The sequence below is a fragment of the Suricata suricatta genome, chromosome 9 (genome assembly GCF_006229205.1).
Source record: "Suricata suricatta isolate VVHF042 chromosome 9, meerkat_22Aug2017_6uvM2_HiC, whole genome shotgun sequence".
NCBI classification, from domain to species: Eukaryota; Metazoa; Chordata; class Mammalia; order Carnivora; family Herpestidae; genus Suricata; species Suricata suricatta.
This window is the reverse complement of record NC_043708.1, coordinates 134,209,271-134,225,092: the sequence shown is the minus strand read 5'-3', so window position 1 is coordinate 134,225,092 and position 15,822 is coordinate 134,209,271. Positions and strand designations below refer to the sequence as shown.

Sequence of the window (15,822 nt, the reverse complement as noted above, 5' to 3'; positions counted from 1 at the left end):
TCTTACATTCCTTTAAAAAATATCAGTGGTAACATACAGATTATTTAGTACCTTGTTTGTTTTTCTTTTCTCTTTTTTTAAATATTTTTTATAATTAGCTACCTTTATTATTATTTTTAATGTTTTATTTATTTTTGAGAGACAGAGTGAGCAGGGGAGGGTCAGAGAGAGAGGGAGATACAGAATCCAAAGACAGGCTGGCTCCAGGCTCTGAGCTGTCAGCACAGACGCAGGGCTCGAACCCATGAACTATGAGATCATGACCTAAGCCAAAGTTGGCCGCTTAACTGACTGAGCCACCCAGGCGCCCCTGTTTTTCTGTTTTTAAACAATATGTCTTGGGAACCATGTGTAACAATATACAGAAAACTGCCCTATTCTTTTTTTTTTTTTAAAGTAATTTCTACACCCAACATGGGGCTCAAACTCACAACCCCAAGATCAAGAGTCACAAGCGCCATGGCTGGGCCAGCCAGGGGCCCCTCCCCTATTCTTTGTTATTTGTATTTAACGAGGCATGACATGACGCAACACTCAGGAAAGTGCACAATGAACTTTGACGTGCTTACACGCACGTAAACAGTGCCCAAAGCATTTCAACCATTGTTTAAATTCCTCTCAGCAAGTAATTGTAACTTATGGCTTGAAAAGGCCAATTTAGATTTCTAGATTTTATCCAAAACTTCGATCTGACTGGCATTGATCTGATAGCACATTAGAATCCCTGGGGATCTTGTAAAACACCACCAACACCTGGGTCCTCCCCGGACTAATTAAATCAGAATATCGGGGGGTGAGACCCGGGCCTGGGAGGTCACCTTCAAGGTCCGTAGGCGCTTCCAAAGTGCTGCCGAGCACTTTGAGAGAACCCCTCACGATGTAACGGACAAGGGCCTCTGTGGCTCAGACAAATCAGGGACAGCAGATTCTGAAGCATATTCTCGCTGGGCCTCTGGGCCATCCCTTTTCAGACTTCCTCTTCCATGTGCAGGAAGCAACCTTCACATGGGAGGCATTGTCCTGCCTTTTGGAAGCTTCTGGAAGCAGGGCTCTTGGCCCGGTAGCAGCTTTCTGCATATTTCCTTAAAGCCAGTTTCTACAGGAGGCAAGTCTCTGCTCCACACAGCCAGGCACCTCCTCCAGGTCCCGCAAACGCCAGTGTTTAGAGCACAAACCAAGTGCTGGCAATCTTGTGAGGAGTGAGCCAGAAAAGCAGCAGCAAGGTGAAATCACTGTAAGGCAGCCCAGTGGTTCTCCAAGTGTGGTCCCTGGGCCAGCATTGCAGAACTGTTCAAAATGCGCATTTCTGTGTCACACCCCACCTGCTGAATCAGAAGCTCTAAGGGCGGGGCCCACACAGGGGTTCAAACACGGGCTGCTGAGTCCGACTTCAGAATTTCTAAGAATCTGCATTTCTAACAAGTTCCCAGGCACGCTGTTGCATCTGGGGCAGGGACCACACTCTGAGAACCACTGTCCTGGCTGACACAAAAGGTGGAGGAAATCTTCCATTCTCTGTTTCTTTGGTCTTTTAAAAGGGCAGCTCGAAAAGATGCTCCCTGTCTCTCAGACATAAATAAAGGCAAATTAAAAAGGCGACTGGAATCATCTCCCACGGCCCGCACTAGAGGATGATACCCAGGATGGGAGTGGGGGCGGGTAACGTCTATCAGTGCTTGTTCAAGTACAAATGCCTGGCTCAGCAACTCCACCTTTGGGGGCTTGTATACTGTATGTGTGCCAAGATGTACCCACACGTGTGCAACGGCATATGTGCAAGAATGGTCCCTGCGGTGCTGCTGGTGGCAGGAAAGGAGTGGAATCCAGCCAGGTAACAAGCCTGGTGAAAATACAGACTATTTTAAAACTATTTAAATCCCTGTAGACCAGTTTCAACTAGTTGCTAAAGACACCCAGCACATCCCTCCAGCTGGAGCAGAGGTTTGTAAAGCTTGTGATGGAAACACTATTTCCCTGCATAAGAAATGGTATCGGGGCGCCTGGGTGGCTCAGTTGGTTAAGTGTCTGGACTTTGGCTCAGGTCATGATCTCACTGCTTGTGAGTTCGAGCCCTGTGTCAGGCTCTGTGCGGACAGCTCGGAGCCTGGAGCCTGCTTCAGATTCTGTGTCTCCCTCTCTCTCTGCCCTTCTTCTGCTCTCTCTCAAAAATAAATACTAAAGAAAATAGGGAAATGGTAACAAGGGGCTTACTTTAAATTGTTAACTAGAATCTTTACTTTTCCATCATTTCCTTGGGGTTCTACCTAATTCCGTTCATGCCTTGACGATTTATAACTCTCTGTTTCATTCTAACATGGAAGGAACCTCTGTTAGGTGACGCACTCGGTCCAGCGAAGCTATCTTGGTTGCGTTCCCCACTGTACCCGCGGGGCCCGGCGCCTGCTGGCCGTTCAGTCAGTGTGAGGTCCGTGAATGGGCGAAAGGCTGGACGTGCTGGGTTCCAGGCCCTGTCCCAGGGACTTGAACACAGCCGAGAAAACAGATCCAAAGGGATGAAGTGACTTGCCTGACCTCACCCAGTGAGACAGCAGGAGTGCTAGCTAGACTTTGGACCCACGTCTAACCCCAAACCCAAGTCTTTGGTCTCATAGCCCAAACCTACACAAGTAACAGTATTGCAGAGTTTTTTTTTTTTTTTTCATTATTAGAAGTTTCAGCTTTCTCCTCATCGGATTCCTTTGAGACCCATTTTCTTTTTTAAATAGTTATTTTTTAAAGATTTTAATTAAAACATTTTAATGTTTATTTACTTTTGAGAGAGAGAGAGAGAGATACAGACAGAGCATGAGAGGAGGAAGGGCAGAGAGAGTGGGAGACACAGACTCAGAAGCAGGCTCCAGGCTCTGAACTGTCAGTGCAGAGCCCGATGCAGGGCTCGAACCCAAAAACCATGAGATCATGACCTGAGCTGAAGTCAGACCCTTAACCAACTGAGCCACCCAGGCGCCCCAAAGATTTTAATTTTTTATCAAGTTTTATTTATTGATGTAATCCCACACTCAACATGGGACTTGAACACACGACCCCAAGATGAAGAGTCACATGCTCCACTGGCTGAGCCAACCAGGTGCCCCCCAAGCCTGTCTATCTTCACTCAGGCTTAAGACTAATTATCGGGGACCTAGAATGGATGTCCAGATGTCACCGCAGTGGTTATGAAGCTCAGACCCCCAACACTACGGGGGAGCAATTGCAGCTAATGGTGGAGGCACCTCGGGAGCCTCAATTTAATTAAATCCAAGTCCATCTGATGTGGATAAAGGGTCAGCCCTGCCTAATGCTGGACATGCTGTTTGGATGTTGTGTGAAAAGCTGCCGCCCCTCCCAGCCAAGGGAAAGCCAAGGGCACGGTGTCGGGCCAGCTCCAGGGTCCTCTTGGGATTGCCACCTGACGACAGTTACCAAACACCGTCAGGGACCAGGCGCCACTCCCTGGACTGTTCTAAGAGCTACAGGATCTGTTTTTTCATCCTAGGAGGATTTTAATGAGGCTCTAGGTATTTTATCCTTGTGGGATTAGCACCAGTAACAAGACTTAGGTGTCTAATCTTGCTAAGCTTTGCAAAGGCAAGATGAAACAGGAGCCACTAACCTGGCCTTAGAGAGAGGAGGGCCTTGGGCCATCTGGGAAAGGCAGCCCGCGGAGAACAAGAAGGACTTTTCTTCAACCTCACAGCCCTCGAGAAAGGCAAAGCTAAGGCCACCAGAAAGTTACGTCCATGGAAGCCATTTCCAAGTGGCACCAGTGTGACTCAATTGGCTCATAAACAGGGATGCCGAGACTCGGTGCACCTCGTGGATGGAGGCTCTGAGTCATCCTCATCTCTATATTCTGCACGCCAGGCCTGGGCCTCGAACGTGGTGGGTGTGCCACAAATGTTAGCAGCGTCAGGAGGTTTGAATCACGTGGCACACAAGCACACGCTACCGGCCGGCGTGACGGCGGCGGGGACGGGAGAGAAGCACCTCAGTATCTTCCCCGCTCAGTGTGATCCACGAGAACGACCTGGCCAGGCCAACAGCGTGACTCCTGGTGGGCGTCTGGGGCCAGCGGCCCCTGTCGCTTCTCAGTGTTGTGAAAGCCACTGCAAAGCTGAGTCACTCCGGATGAGAACGGCTGCAGAAATAGAGCGAAAGCCGTCCCTGCGTAGCACGTGCGCTGGCCTTGTCCTTCTCCCCAGAACACATTTTCACAAGTGAGCGCTTTGGGCACTCTTTCCGCAGGGCCACGGTATCTAAAACTTCCCTCTCCTGTCTGAAAGTGAAGGATTCAGGTCTGATCCTGGGAGCACAGAGCCCGTCACTGCTTCCCCACAGTTCTACTCTGGGTACTGTCGCCCCCACCGCGTTCCCCAGCTCTGGCCCCCCAGCACCATCACCACACGCGGGGACTCCCAGCGCCTGATCTCGCCAGATGGCTTGCTAAGGTACTCGAGTCTCTGCTATTGCACCTCCTTCTTCACCATCACGTTCTCCCTCCTCCCACCACTTCCTCCCTCCCACCTCCCCGTGTCCGTCTGCCATGGTAACATCCAACGGGTGCAGAGGCCAACGCAACTCATGGTTGTCAATCTGGAATCATGACTATGATTCACCACTGAGTCCCCATCAATCTAAATGGTAGATAGGAGAAGCTTATGGAAACATCAACGCGCATGACCTAATCAAAGATCTTCAGACAGATTGAGCAGTACAAGCACAATGGGAGTTCCTTTCAAATCACAGTCGGGGCGCCTGGGTAGCTCAGTTGGTGGAGCGCCTGACTCCCGATTTCGGCTCGGGTCAGGATCTCAGGGTCACGGGATCAAGCCCCGCATTGGGCTCTGTGCTGAGTGTGGAGCCTGCTTGAGGTTCTCTTTCTCTCAAGCAAAACAAAACAAAACAAATCACTGTTTGCACCTCTTTATGGCAAGGCGGCTTGGGTCCTGGGTGGTCTCTGCAGCACACTACAGCAGGGTGGCCATACGTCCTAGTTTGCCCGGGAGAGTCCCGGCGTTGGACTGATGCAGTCACTAGTAAGGTCCTTCTGCACTCTCCAAAGTTGGGATGCTCAGTTATGTGGTTGGCATAGATCCAGGACCTCCCTTCCATGACTGAAATGCTGCCTTCTAAGTAAGGCAAAGTTTCCTGGCCTTACCTTGCGGTTTCAAAAGATAGTTAAAAAAAAATCCTAGTATTAATGAAACTCAGTCGGACATTACACAACAGAAGACACCTCTTCTCAGCTTGATGCCTGATGCCACAAGTTCAAGTGTTTAGAAGTAAGGGAAAGGCTTACTTCCATGTTTAGACTCATAGGAAAGGCAATTTAAGTCTTTTGAGACCATATACAATGCCATGATGCCAGCTCCGGGTTTGGTCAGAGATGGGTACTAAGTTCTCAGGAGCTTCGGAGTCCTAAGGATTCAGTCACCCCATGGGGGCCAATGCCAGGTTGTTTTTATTCCTTTCCCTGGATACAAAAGTGACTTTAAAAATCCTAAACTTTCTCTCTTATAATCATGATCAAACTCCTAGTCCATTTGTCACTAGGTTCCACTTCAAGGGCAATCTTGGAAACAGAGGTCAGAAGAACCACACTGAGTAATTCTGGTTTCCAGCTCCTTCCTGGGCTGGCGGACTTGATCCAGCCATACTTTGCTCTGAACATGAATCTTGGACGACTGGGATAAGGCATTTAGCCAAAGACAGACCGGTGCAGCCAAACACTTCCTTAATTTACTGGTTTCCTGCATCATCGCTGACAAACACGCTTACGTTCTAAACGGTGTCTGGATTAGGAAATCAATTCAGTCGATAAAGAGTAAGCCAGCATGTTCACTGCCGTAGAGTTTCAATTAAAGATGAGGCTCTTTAGAAAAAATACACTTCAAAAAAATCTTTAAGACTTCTATATCTTCTTGCATTTTCAAGTGTTATCTATTGATCTCACACAATCGGGTTGTGTCCTGAGTCTGATCCCATACAGTATCCGGCTCAACAAGAAACTTAAAAGATGGACAAACAGCCCTCTTGTGGGTTTCACCTGTCATCCTAACAGTTTCACATTTTATTTATGGCCAGATCAGCTAATGTCATTTCATTTAATTCATCACACAAGAACTGTATTTAATATTTTCTAGCTTAAAAAAAAACATATGAACTATACTACAACAGGTGGTGAGGATTTTTTTTTAAGAATGAAAATAATTTGGGGCGCCGGGGTGGCTCGGTTAAAGGTCCGACTCTTGATTTCGGCTCAGGTCGTGATATCACAGTTTGTGAGATCAAGCTCCACCTTGGGCTCCGTGTGCTGACAGCACAGAGCCTGCTTGGGATTCTCTCTCTCCTTCTCTCTCTGCCTCCACCCGCCCCCCCCCACCCCATGCTGCTCTCTCTCTCTCTTTCTAAATAAAGAAAAAGAATGAAAATAATTTTTAGAAGGCTGAAATAGGGCGAGGAGAGCATGTGCTACAATAAAACCCCTTGCCCGCGGTGACCGTGAGAGCGGCCTGTGCACAGAAGCCAGAACTGAGCTGCAGGTGTGTGCCCCCCTCCCCCCGCACCGGGCAAGGTGCCAGTTCCGAAGGTGGTGCAGTTGGAAAGCCTCAACGGCCTCCTCTGAGATCACCACCGGGGCCTGGGTGCCTCTGTACGCAGAGTCATAACTGCACCAGGCTCGAGACAGAAAGAATTTTCTGCTCACCAAGCACAGCTTCTCAAACTGGTCCTTGCAAAAGCTAACACGCAGCCAACTGCACGAAGCTGAGGCAGAGGTGAGCTCGTTCAAGACTTGCGCCTTCTCAGGGCGCCTGGGTGGTTCAGTCGGTTAGGCCTCTGGCTTCGGCTCAGGTCAGATCTCACGTTCGTGGGTTCGAGCCCCGCGTCAGGCTCTGTGCTGACAGCTCGGAGCCGGGAGCCTGCTTCCGGTTCTGTGTCTCCTTCTCTCTCTCTGCCCCTCCCCCTCTCATGCTCTGTCTCTCTCTGTATCAAAAATAAATAAAATATTAAAAAAAAAAAGACTTGCACCTTCTCTCCTCTCAGTTGGTTCAAACATAAAGACAACGGTCACTGCCGCTTACTGGTACTTGCTGGCTTCTGTGCTACACGTTTTCATATTAACGCCAACTTTCTCAACAAGCTTTGTGAACCAGGCTGCTGGACTCTGAAACCCAGGCTCTTTCCTTACGCAGGCATTTTCTGAGCATCTCTCTCTAAGGGATATACTAGATGCAGGAGATTGATTTAAAAACTCATCCAAATCTGGTCCCTGTCCTTCCATGTTCACTATTCAGATGGACTGAGGCTCGGTGTTCATCCCGTCTGCTGGCGGGCAGCCTGCACCAGCCGGGGAGATTGGGAAGACAGGCACTCTGCCCGCTGCCTGTGTTCTCACGGGGGCTGGCCCTGGAACGTCTCTAGGATGCGGGACGAACAAAAGAGGGGAGCCCCAACCTCCCAGGGCCTCTGCTGTGGCTCTGAGAAGCCCCTTAAGTCGAGAACGCATCTGAGCAAGAAGCCTTCCCTCCCTCCTGCGCCTATTGGCAGGACGCGGTCTTTCGCACAGACAGGCGATGTGGCCCCTTGTTCAGAAGCATGAGCTTCAGGACTGGACGGCCTGGGCTGGAACCCTGGACCACCCACTCAGCTGCTCTGTGATCGAGGGCAAGTTCCAAAAGCTCCCCGGGCGACTCGTCCGTGAAAGGGGGGTGGGGGGCTGGTTGAATATGTCCCATCAGGTATTTGGAACAGAGCCTGGCACACAGCAACTGCTCTGTGACAGCTATTAACATAAACAGTACTGAGTGCGGCCACCGGTCGGGGGACAGTCTCTTTAGACTCTCAGCTGTCTCCCTGCTCCCAAACGGTCCTAACGAACCACCCCCTACCTAGGGAACGTGCGCTACCACAGAGGCAGTGCTGAGCCGGCATGGAGAGCCACCCAATCCGATTCTGGTTCCGTCCCTTACTAGTTGTGTGACCCCAAGCCTGCACCTCCCTCCAGACGTCAGTGAGGAGCAGGTGAGGCGGTGCGCACGTGCTCGGCGCGCCCCGCACACATCGCTGTGACACAAATGGGCACCGCTGTCACTCAGGGTGTTCATTAATGGCTTCATCCTTCAAAGGCAGCATGAAGGATTCTGAGTCACGAGAAGGCGTTAAGTATCCATTTAGGAAATTCTGTGCGAGAGACATCTGTTTTTAACAATCTTTCTTTTTTTTTTAAGCTTTATTTATTTTTGAGAGAGAGTGAGACAGCGTGAGCAGGGGAGGGGCAGAGAGAGAGGGAGACACAGAATCGGAAGCAGGCTCCAGGCTCTGAGCTAGGTGTCAGCACTGAGCTTGACGCGGGGCTTCAACCCATGAACCATGAGATCATGACCTGAGCTGAAGTTGGACGCTTAACCGGCTGAGCCACCTGGGCAATTTCTGATCACATCAGCTCAGATGTCTAATGGCAGTGACCAGCCCTGACACGTCTGGGACAGTGTTGTTCTGCTAAGTGGGGAAGGGCCTCTTTCGGTTTTCTCAGAGGGTGTGCAACAGGAAGAGAAGAACGCAAGGCTTCCTGTGAACACCCTGTTTAGTTTCCCTCTGGTCAAGATCGGTGGTCACAGTGACCTGGTGGCCGGGCGTCTGTTCAAGAACAACACGGCTCGTGCGGGTGAGGCTCGCGCAACCGTCAGGTGTGTGTGTTTGAGGCACGGTTTGCCACGATTGCCTTACACACCGTCACTTCACGTCCCTCTCCTGGGTCCCCGTGCTAGGGCACTTTCTAGGGGCCGAGCAGGAGGCTGGGTTTGGCTCCCGAGGGCCGGACGCTGAGAGCGTGGGCAGCCCCCACGGCAGTGCCCGGAGCCGGCGTGAGCTGGGTGCCTTGTTCCGGGAGCCAGAGCCCCCTTAACGTCACATCCGGTCCTCCTACCCGGGAGAAGCCAACTTGGTGGGGCGGAGGGCTATGAAAAGTGAAGGAAGGAGATTTAAAGGAGGCTTAAGATGCCCCTCTGCTTTCTTTTACCTCTTCCACTGAAAAGGAGGGGAAGGGGAGAGGGAGGGAGGGCCAGTAATATTTTTAAAAGATAAAATAAAGGGTTTAAGAAACCTATCATCCAACAGCAATGTGTGGGAACAGATTTGCATCCTGAATCAAGCAATTAAACAGGAAGAAAAAGAAAGAAGCCAGTTGGAGAAAGTAAAGTGCCATTAAGGAATGGGGGTGTGTTTTAGGGGTGATCGTGGTGTGAATTTAAACGTGGTGAAGTCCAGCCCCCCACTGCCTCGGAATATGACCACACTTGGAGGAAGGGCCTTTAGAGAAATAATTAAGTTAAAATGGGGTCATTGGTGGGGGGAGCCCTAATCCGACCTGACTGGTGTCTTTATAAGTTTAGGACACTGAGAGGGGGAGACACAGACATAAATGCACAAGACAAGAAGAAGAACGCACAGGCTCAGAAGAAACCAAGCCTGCCCACACCTTGACCTTGGACTCCCGGCCTCCAGAACTGCGGGAAAATAAATGTCTGCAGCTGAGGCCACCCAGACTTCGGTATTTGGTTATGGAAGTCCTAGCAAACTAAAACAGTTTACAGAGAGTCTGTGTGTCCTACCGTCATCCTCTAAAATAGTCACAGATGGAGGGATGGGCTCGCTGGGACCAGCTCCAGAATCATCTTCGAGGGGGAAGGAGAGGGCAGGAAGGGGGTTACGGGTGACACACGTCTGGTTTAGTTACTGGTTGAGGTTGAATGGTGGGCACACAGGGATTTATTTGGGTTCATTGCATTATCCTTTCTACTTCTGTGTATCCTGAAAAAAAGAGGTTTTTGAAAAACTGAAGAGGAAACTTATCTTGTAGGTCGTCTGCCTTTCTGGAAAACTACTGAGGTGTGACAAACAATAGGAATTTACTTCTAAAATTCTAATGAAACAAACCGTAACAAACAGCAAATGAAAGGAAAGGGTTCACGGACCTTGAAAAACTGGGGGTGGGGGCTGAGTTCTCCCTGAATGGACTGACTTCGCCCCTTGCTGAGATTCGGCTCAGCAGCCCAGACATGCCACAGCCCTGCACGCTCCTCTCTTCAGGAGCTCTGGCCCGTGTGACCTTGAGGACCTGTTCCAATGCTTTTTCCTGGAAGAATCCTTCCTTCCGTAACACGACTGCTTGCCTCTGGAGACAGGCTGATTTCTTTCCTTTTTTTTTTTTTTTTTAAATTTTTCTTTTCTAATATTTATTTTATTTTTTTTAAATGTTTTATTTATTTTTGATACAGAGAGAGACAGAGCATGAGAGGCGGAGGGGCAGACAGAGAAGGAGACACAGAACCGGAAGCAGGCTCCAGCCTCTGAGCTAGCTGTCAGCACAGAGCCCGACGTGGGGCTCGAACCCACGAACGTGAGATCTGACCTGAGCCCAAGTGGGAGGCCTAACCGACCGAGCCACCCAGGCGCCCCTCTAATGTTTATTTTTGAGACACAGACAGAGTGTGAGCGGGAAAGGGGCAGAAAGAGAGAGGGAGACACAGAATCCGAAGCAGGCTCCTGGCTCTGAGCTGTCAGCACAGAGCCCTACATAGGGCTTGAACCCATGAACTGTAAGATCATGACCTCAGCCAAAGTCGAAGGCTTAACTGACTGAGCCCCCCAGGCGCCCCCAGGCTGATTTCTCTTTGCTGTGGCCTCACCCATCCCACCATCCTGGGCTTGTTTACGAATAGTCCCGGCTCCTCCTAGGGAACATTATCTTATGTATCTGAGCCACAGACAGCATGACTGATCCTCGCTCGTGTTAACAGATCTTCAAGTATTTGAAAAAGCCAAGAATAAACCAAACATTTAATAAATGGTTATGACCCGAGGCCCCTGGCACACACTCCCAGGGGCGGGGGCCTGGACCACCCCCACCCAGAGCTCCTACCAGCTCTGACAGGATCCTGGACCCTGGGGCCCCAGACCCAGGCTTCTCCTCCCCTCCTACAGCCTGGCTCTGTGCCTTGCCCAAACTACTTAACCTCTCTGTGCCGCAGGGTGCCTTTTCATCTGCTAAGTGTCTGGCTGGTTGCTGTGGAGATCAAAGGGACTAAATCTGTGTGAGGCTGCAGCCCAGGGTTGGCACATGTTAAGTGCCCTTGCTGGCATTTCTGGTCTTGTTTTCGGCATCCTGGCCGTTAGTGCTCCCAGGTCTGTCTCTGTCTGGGGTCCTGAGGTCAAGGCATGCCTCCCCATCTTTAACTTGTATAGATGGATTTTTATATCCAAGTACAGGACCTTATAACCCTTCCCCATCGTTTTCATTTTTGTTAGGTTCTGCCCATTAAAAAATATTTTTTTAATGTTTATTCACTTTAGAGAGACAGACTGTGAGTGGGGAGGGGCAGAGAGAGAGGGGACACAGAATCGGAAGCAGGCTCCAGGCTCTGAGCTGTCAGCACAGAGGCCGATGCGGGGCTCAAACTAAAAGACTGTAAGATCATGACCTCAGCTGAAGTCGGACACTTAATGGACTGAGGCACCCAGGTGCCTCTCTGCCCATTTTTTTTTTTAAAGAGAACTGGTTTTATCTTTTCTTTTCTTTTTTTTGAGAGAGAGAGAGAGAAGCATAAACGAGGGAGGGGCAGAGGGAAGGGGAGGGAGAGAATCCCAAGCAGGCTCCATTCTCTGCAAAGAGCTGGACCCCGGGCCTGATCTCATGACCTGAGCCAAAATCAAGGGTCAAGGGGCAAACGCCTAACTGATGAGCCACCCAGGCGCGCCAGATTCTGCCCATTTCTGCTTTTTGGATCCAATCCTGTCTCCCACATGCTCGCTCTTCTCCATGTGCCTGAGTTATCTGTCAATCTGGACCTTCCCCTGTATCTTCAAGCCACTGACCAAACTGCTGAACAGAAGAGTCTGTAACTTGGTGTCTTTAGTCGTGGGAGTGGGCGCAGGGAAGCAGCGGGCGCGGGGTACCCGGGCACGCACACAGCGGGTGCACCCTTACACATGGCCAGGAGCAGCATACGCCAAAACAACCCTGCTAGAGGACCAGCCGGCAGTATGTACAAATACACATGACGACTGTCGACTCTGATACTCTGCTCCTGGAAATTTAATCCAGAGTGGTCAAGAAAGAGAAAAAAATTCTATGCGAAAGATATTTATAGCATCATTATTTAAAATGCTGAAAAATTTTAAGGGCACTTGGTGGCTGGGTCAGTTAAGCATCCGACTTTGGCTCAGGTCATGATCTCACAGATTGCAGGTTCGAGCCCCGCGTCAGGCTCTGTGCTGACAGCTCAGAGCCCGGAGCCTGCTTTGGATTCTGTGTCTCCCTCTCTCTCTACCTCTCCCCTACTCATGCTCTGTGTCTCTCTTAAAAATAAATAAACATTAAAAAAAAAACCAACTATGTACACAGAGAATGAGAAGACAAAAATAGAAAATTATAGTTTGGTGGAATTTTATTTATTCATTTATTATGCTTTTTAATGTTTATTTTTGAGAGAGAGAGTGCAAATGAGGGAGGGGCAGAGAAAGGGGGACAGAGGATCTGCATTGGGTTCTGTGCAGACAGCAGCCAGCCTGATGTGGGGCTCAAATTAATGAACTGTGACATCAAGACCTGAGCCGAAGTCAGACACCCAACTGTGCCCCCCAGGCATCTCTACTTTTATTTTTTCTTTTTTTTTTTTTTCAATTTTTTATTTATTTTTGAGAGAGACAGAGAGAGAGAGATGGCATGAACAGGGGGAGGGGCAACGAGAGGGGGAGACACAGAACCAGAAGGAGCTTCCAGGCTCTGAGCTGTCAGCACAGAGCCTGACGTGGGGCTTGAACTCACAAGCTGTGAGATCATGACCTGAGCTGAATTCAGATGCTTAACCAACTGAGCCCCCAAGGTGCCCCTACTTATTTATTTTCTATGTAGGCTCCATGCCCAGCACACAAGCCAAAGCACAGCTTGAACTCATGATGCTGAGATCAAGACCTAAGCTAAGATCAAGAGTCAGATGCTTAACTGACTAAGCCCCAAGGTGCCGCAGTTATGGTGAGATTATAGAAGCAATTTTCAATGGTTTCCCATTAAAATACATAATAACTTATTTGGTATAAATGATCCCAATGTTTGCACATACTCAAACACATACTTTATGTGTTTTTTTTTAATAAAAAATTTTTTTTCTTTAAGTTTATTTATTTTGAGAGCGACAGAGACAGTGCAATGGAGGAGAGGTAGAGAATTCTAAGCAGGCTCCACGCTGTCAGCACAGGGCCGAAGGCGGGGCTTGAACCCATGAAACCACCAGTGGGATGTTTGACTGACTGAGACACCCAGGTGCCTCTATATTCTATGTGTTTATCATTTATGTGTACATCTACAATATGAAGGGAGACTCAAATAAGAAGAACGGGGACAGTCTGGAAGATAGAACCCTAGGGAAGGCAAGACTTCATCCAAAGGCCGGAAGCATCTGTCTGAGTATGAGACCCAGTTCCTGTCTTCAAGGAACTTGGGATCCCACAAGTAGTCAGTGTGCCAGGTTCCTCCCCACGGTCACACATGTGCCTCCTCGCAGCCCTGGCACGCCGGTCACCAGAGTCGCGAGGAATGAGTGTGAGGACGGCGCAGGGGACTCGAGCATCGGCTGTCCAGCTCCTGCTCTGCTCTGACACCGACCAGCAGGGCGCCTGGGGCGAAACCTTCCCCCGTGAGTTCCGCTCTCTGTCTCTAGGAGGCAGGATGAGATGGGGGTGGCTACGGAGCCCATCTGAAAGGCAGATGTGATACACGGCATCACGAATGCCCAGTCCAAGCTGGCTGCTTTATAACCTTGTGCCCCCACTGCCGCACGCAGATGGGCATACATTCTGAACTTAGAAAGGTAAGGTGGAACGTAAGTTAATGGCACACTCGTAGTGAGAACAAGAGTAAGGGGGACTCCACTTGGCCACGCCCACACTTACCGTAGGTGAACATGCGCGGTGAGGTCAGCTCGATGTTGGGCAAGGCGCCAAGGTGGTTGAGCACGGCGCACCGGTAGCCATTTTTCTGGGCGTAGTCGACAAAGGTGCGGATGTACTGCTTCTCACTGTGATTGGCAATTCCAGGGCAGATGACCATGGTGATGTCATCTACGGGGCGGAGACAGAGATCCCAACACATCCAGTAAGCAGTGAGTAAGGATAAACGACCACCATCGTGCATCCCCGGCTGAGAAAGCAGCAGGAGGGAACTTCACGTCGAATTGCACTCAGTTCTCTGGGAAGCGCATCCTTCCCTTCGAGCTGGAGTTGTCTACACTAGCGCTTCTCCCAACTATTTATGCTGAAGGGTCGGCTTTGAAAATTTCCGATCGTGGACAGATAACGAGGATAAAAACGACCAGAGAGACGAAATAAAGAAAAATTTAAATCTCAACTTATTATTAGATTCAACAGATGCAATATTAATCTGCTGTACAAGTTCCCAAACCTAATTCCCATCAGAAAGGCTGTGTGAATGACTAAATGAATGAATAGAAAAGTAAAGAGCGTCTGCACAGACTTCTCTGATCAAGCAACTTTACCTCCAGGTATTTCTCCTACAGATGATGCACCTGTACACACATAAAACAGGACCCATACTGTACTGGTGGTAATGGCAAAAGATTGAACACAACCGAAATGCCCAGAAACACGTGTCTGGTTAAATAAACTATTGCATATCCAAGTGATGAAATATGGTGTAGCCCTTAAAAATAATGAGAGACAGCCCTTCATATACTGATAGGGCAAACTCACTAATGCGTATTAAGGGGAAAAAAAGCAAGGTGCAGAAAAGGGTTATGATACACTGCCATTTGGGTGGAGGGAAAAATACATCTATGTTTATAAATGCATCTACTAGCTCTGAAGTCCTAAGTAAGAAACCTAACAGTGGGTGCCACTGGGGAGGGCGCTGGGTGGGGTGTAGGGGTGGAAGAGAGACTTCCACTTTCTCTGTGTGCCTTGAAGGTACCTTTTGGATTTTCTATCGGAAGTATGAATTACCTACTCGAAACTATGGGTACATAGTCTTCCTTTATTTAAAAAAATTTTTTTTGGATAGTTTTCCTTTAAAAGAGAAGAGGCATTTAGGTCATCAAGTCTGATCATAAATGTCCCTCCCAAAAGTTAAGATAAAAACAATTTTAAATTCTTCTTTAATGTGCATAAAGAACTTTAACAATTTTACAGACATGACCTAGCAGCTCCAATTCTCGGACTCTTGCCTCAAATTTTATGGTTAAGGATGCTCATCGTAGAATTACTTATAGTAATAATATAAGTAGATGAATAATTAAATGGTGGTATGGCCATATTGTGGAATATTAAGCAATTGTTCAAATCATGGTTTTGAAGACTTTTAGACTTTGAATGACAGGAGAAAAATATATAATCATTCAGACTTTGGAAAAACAATGCATTGAACTGGAAAAACACAATGCCAACAACAGAATTCTGGGTGGTGGGATTCTAGGTGATTCTTACTTTCTTTTTTAAATATTCCTGTATTATCTAAATTTTCCAAAATGAGTTTTTATCCCTTTTGTAACCAGGGGAAAAAGATCATGGAAAAGAAAAAAAGGGGGGCTGCTTTTTCCTAGGCCACTTCTTGGACGCGAGAACAGCACCACCTGCGTCCATCCCCTTCTGGGGACAGGGGTGACACAGGTGAACGAGTACAACAAAGCATCAAAGCTTTTCCCTCTTCAATTTTCCATGTTGGTCCCGGGAGGAAGAACCGAGTGGTATGTTAAATTTTGTGCTTTACTGGAGGGAGTGAGAGCATTAGAAGCAAGAGGAAAAAGCATTTGG

General features: G+C 48.8%; 1 protein-coding gene across 4 annotated transcripts in view; it reads right to left on the bottom strand.

Annotated features, from left to right (window-relative positions):
* The window catches only part of ABHD2 (abhydrolase domain containing 2), a 108,228-nt gene that overhangs the window by 25,177 nt on the left and 67,229 nt on the right, over window positions 1–15,822 (bottom strand). For all 4 annotated transcript variants that reach the window (XM_029952053.1, XM_029952054.1, XM_029952052.1 and 1 more), the window contains one exon: window positions 13,951–14,118. In XM_029952053.1, coding sequence (XP_029807913.1) covers window positions 13,951–14,118 — 168 coding nt within the window. The remainder of the gene's footprint in view (window positions 1–13,950; window positions 14,119–15,822) is intronic.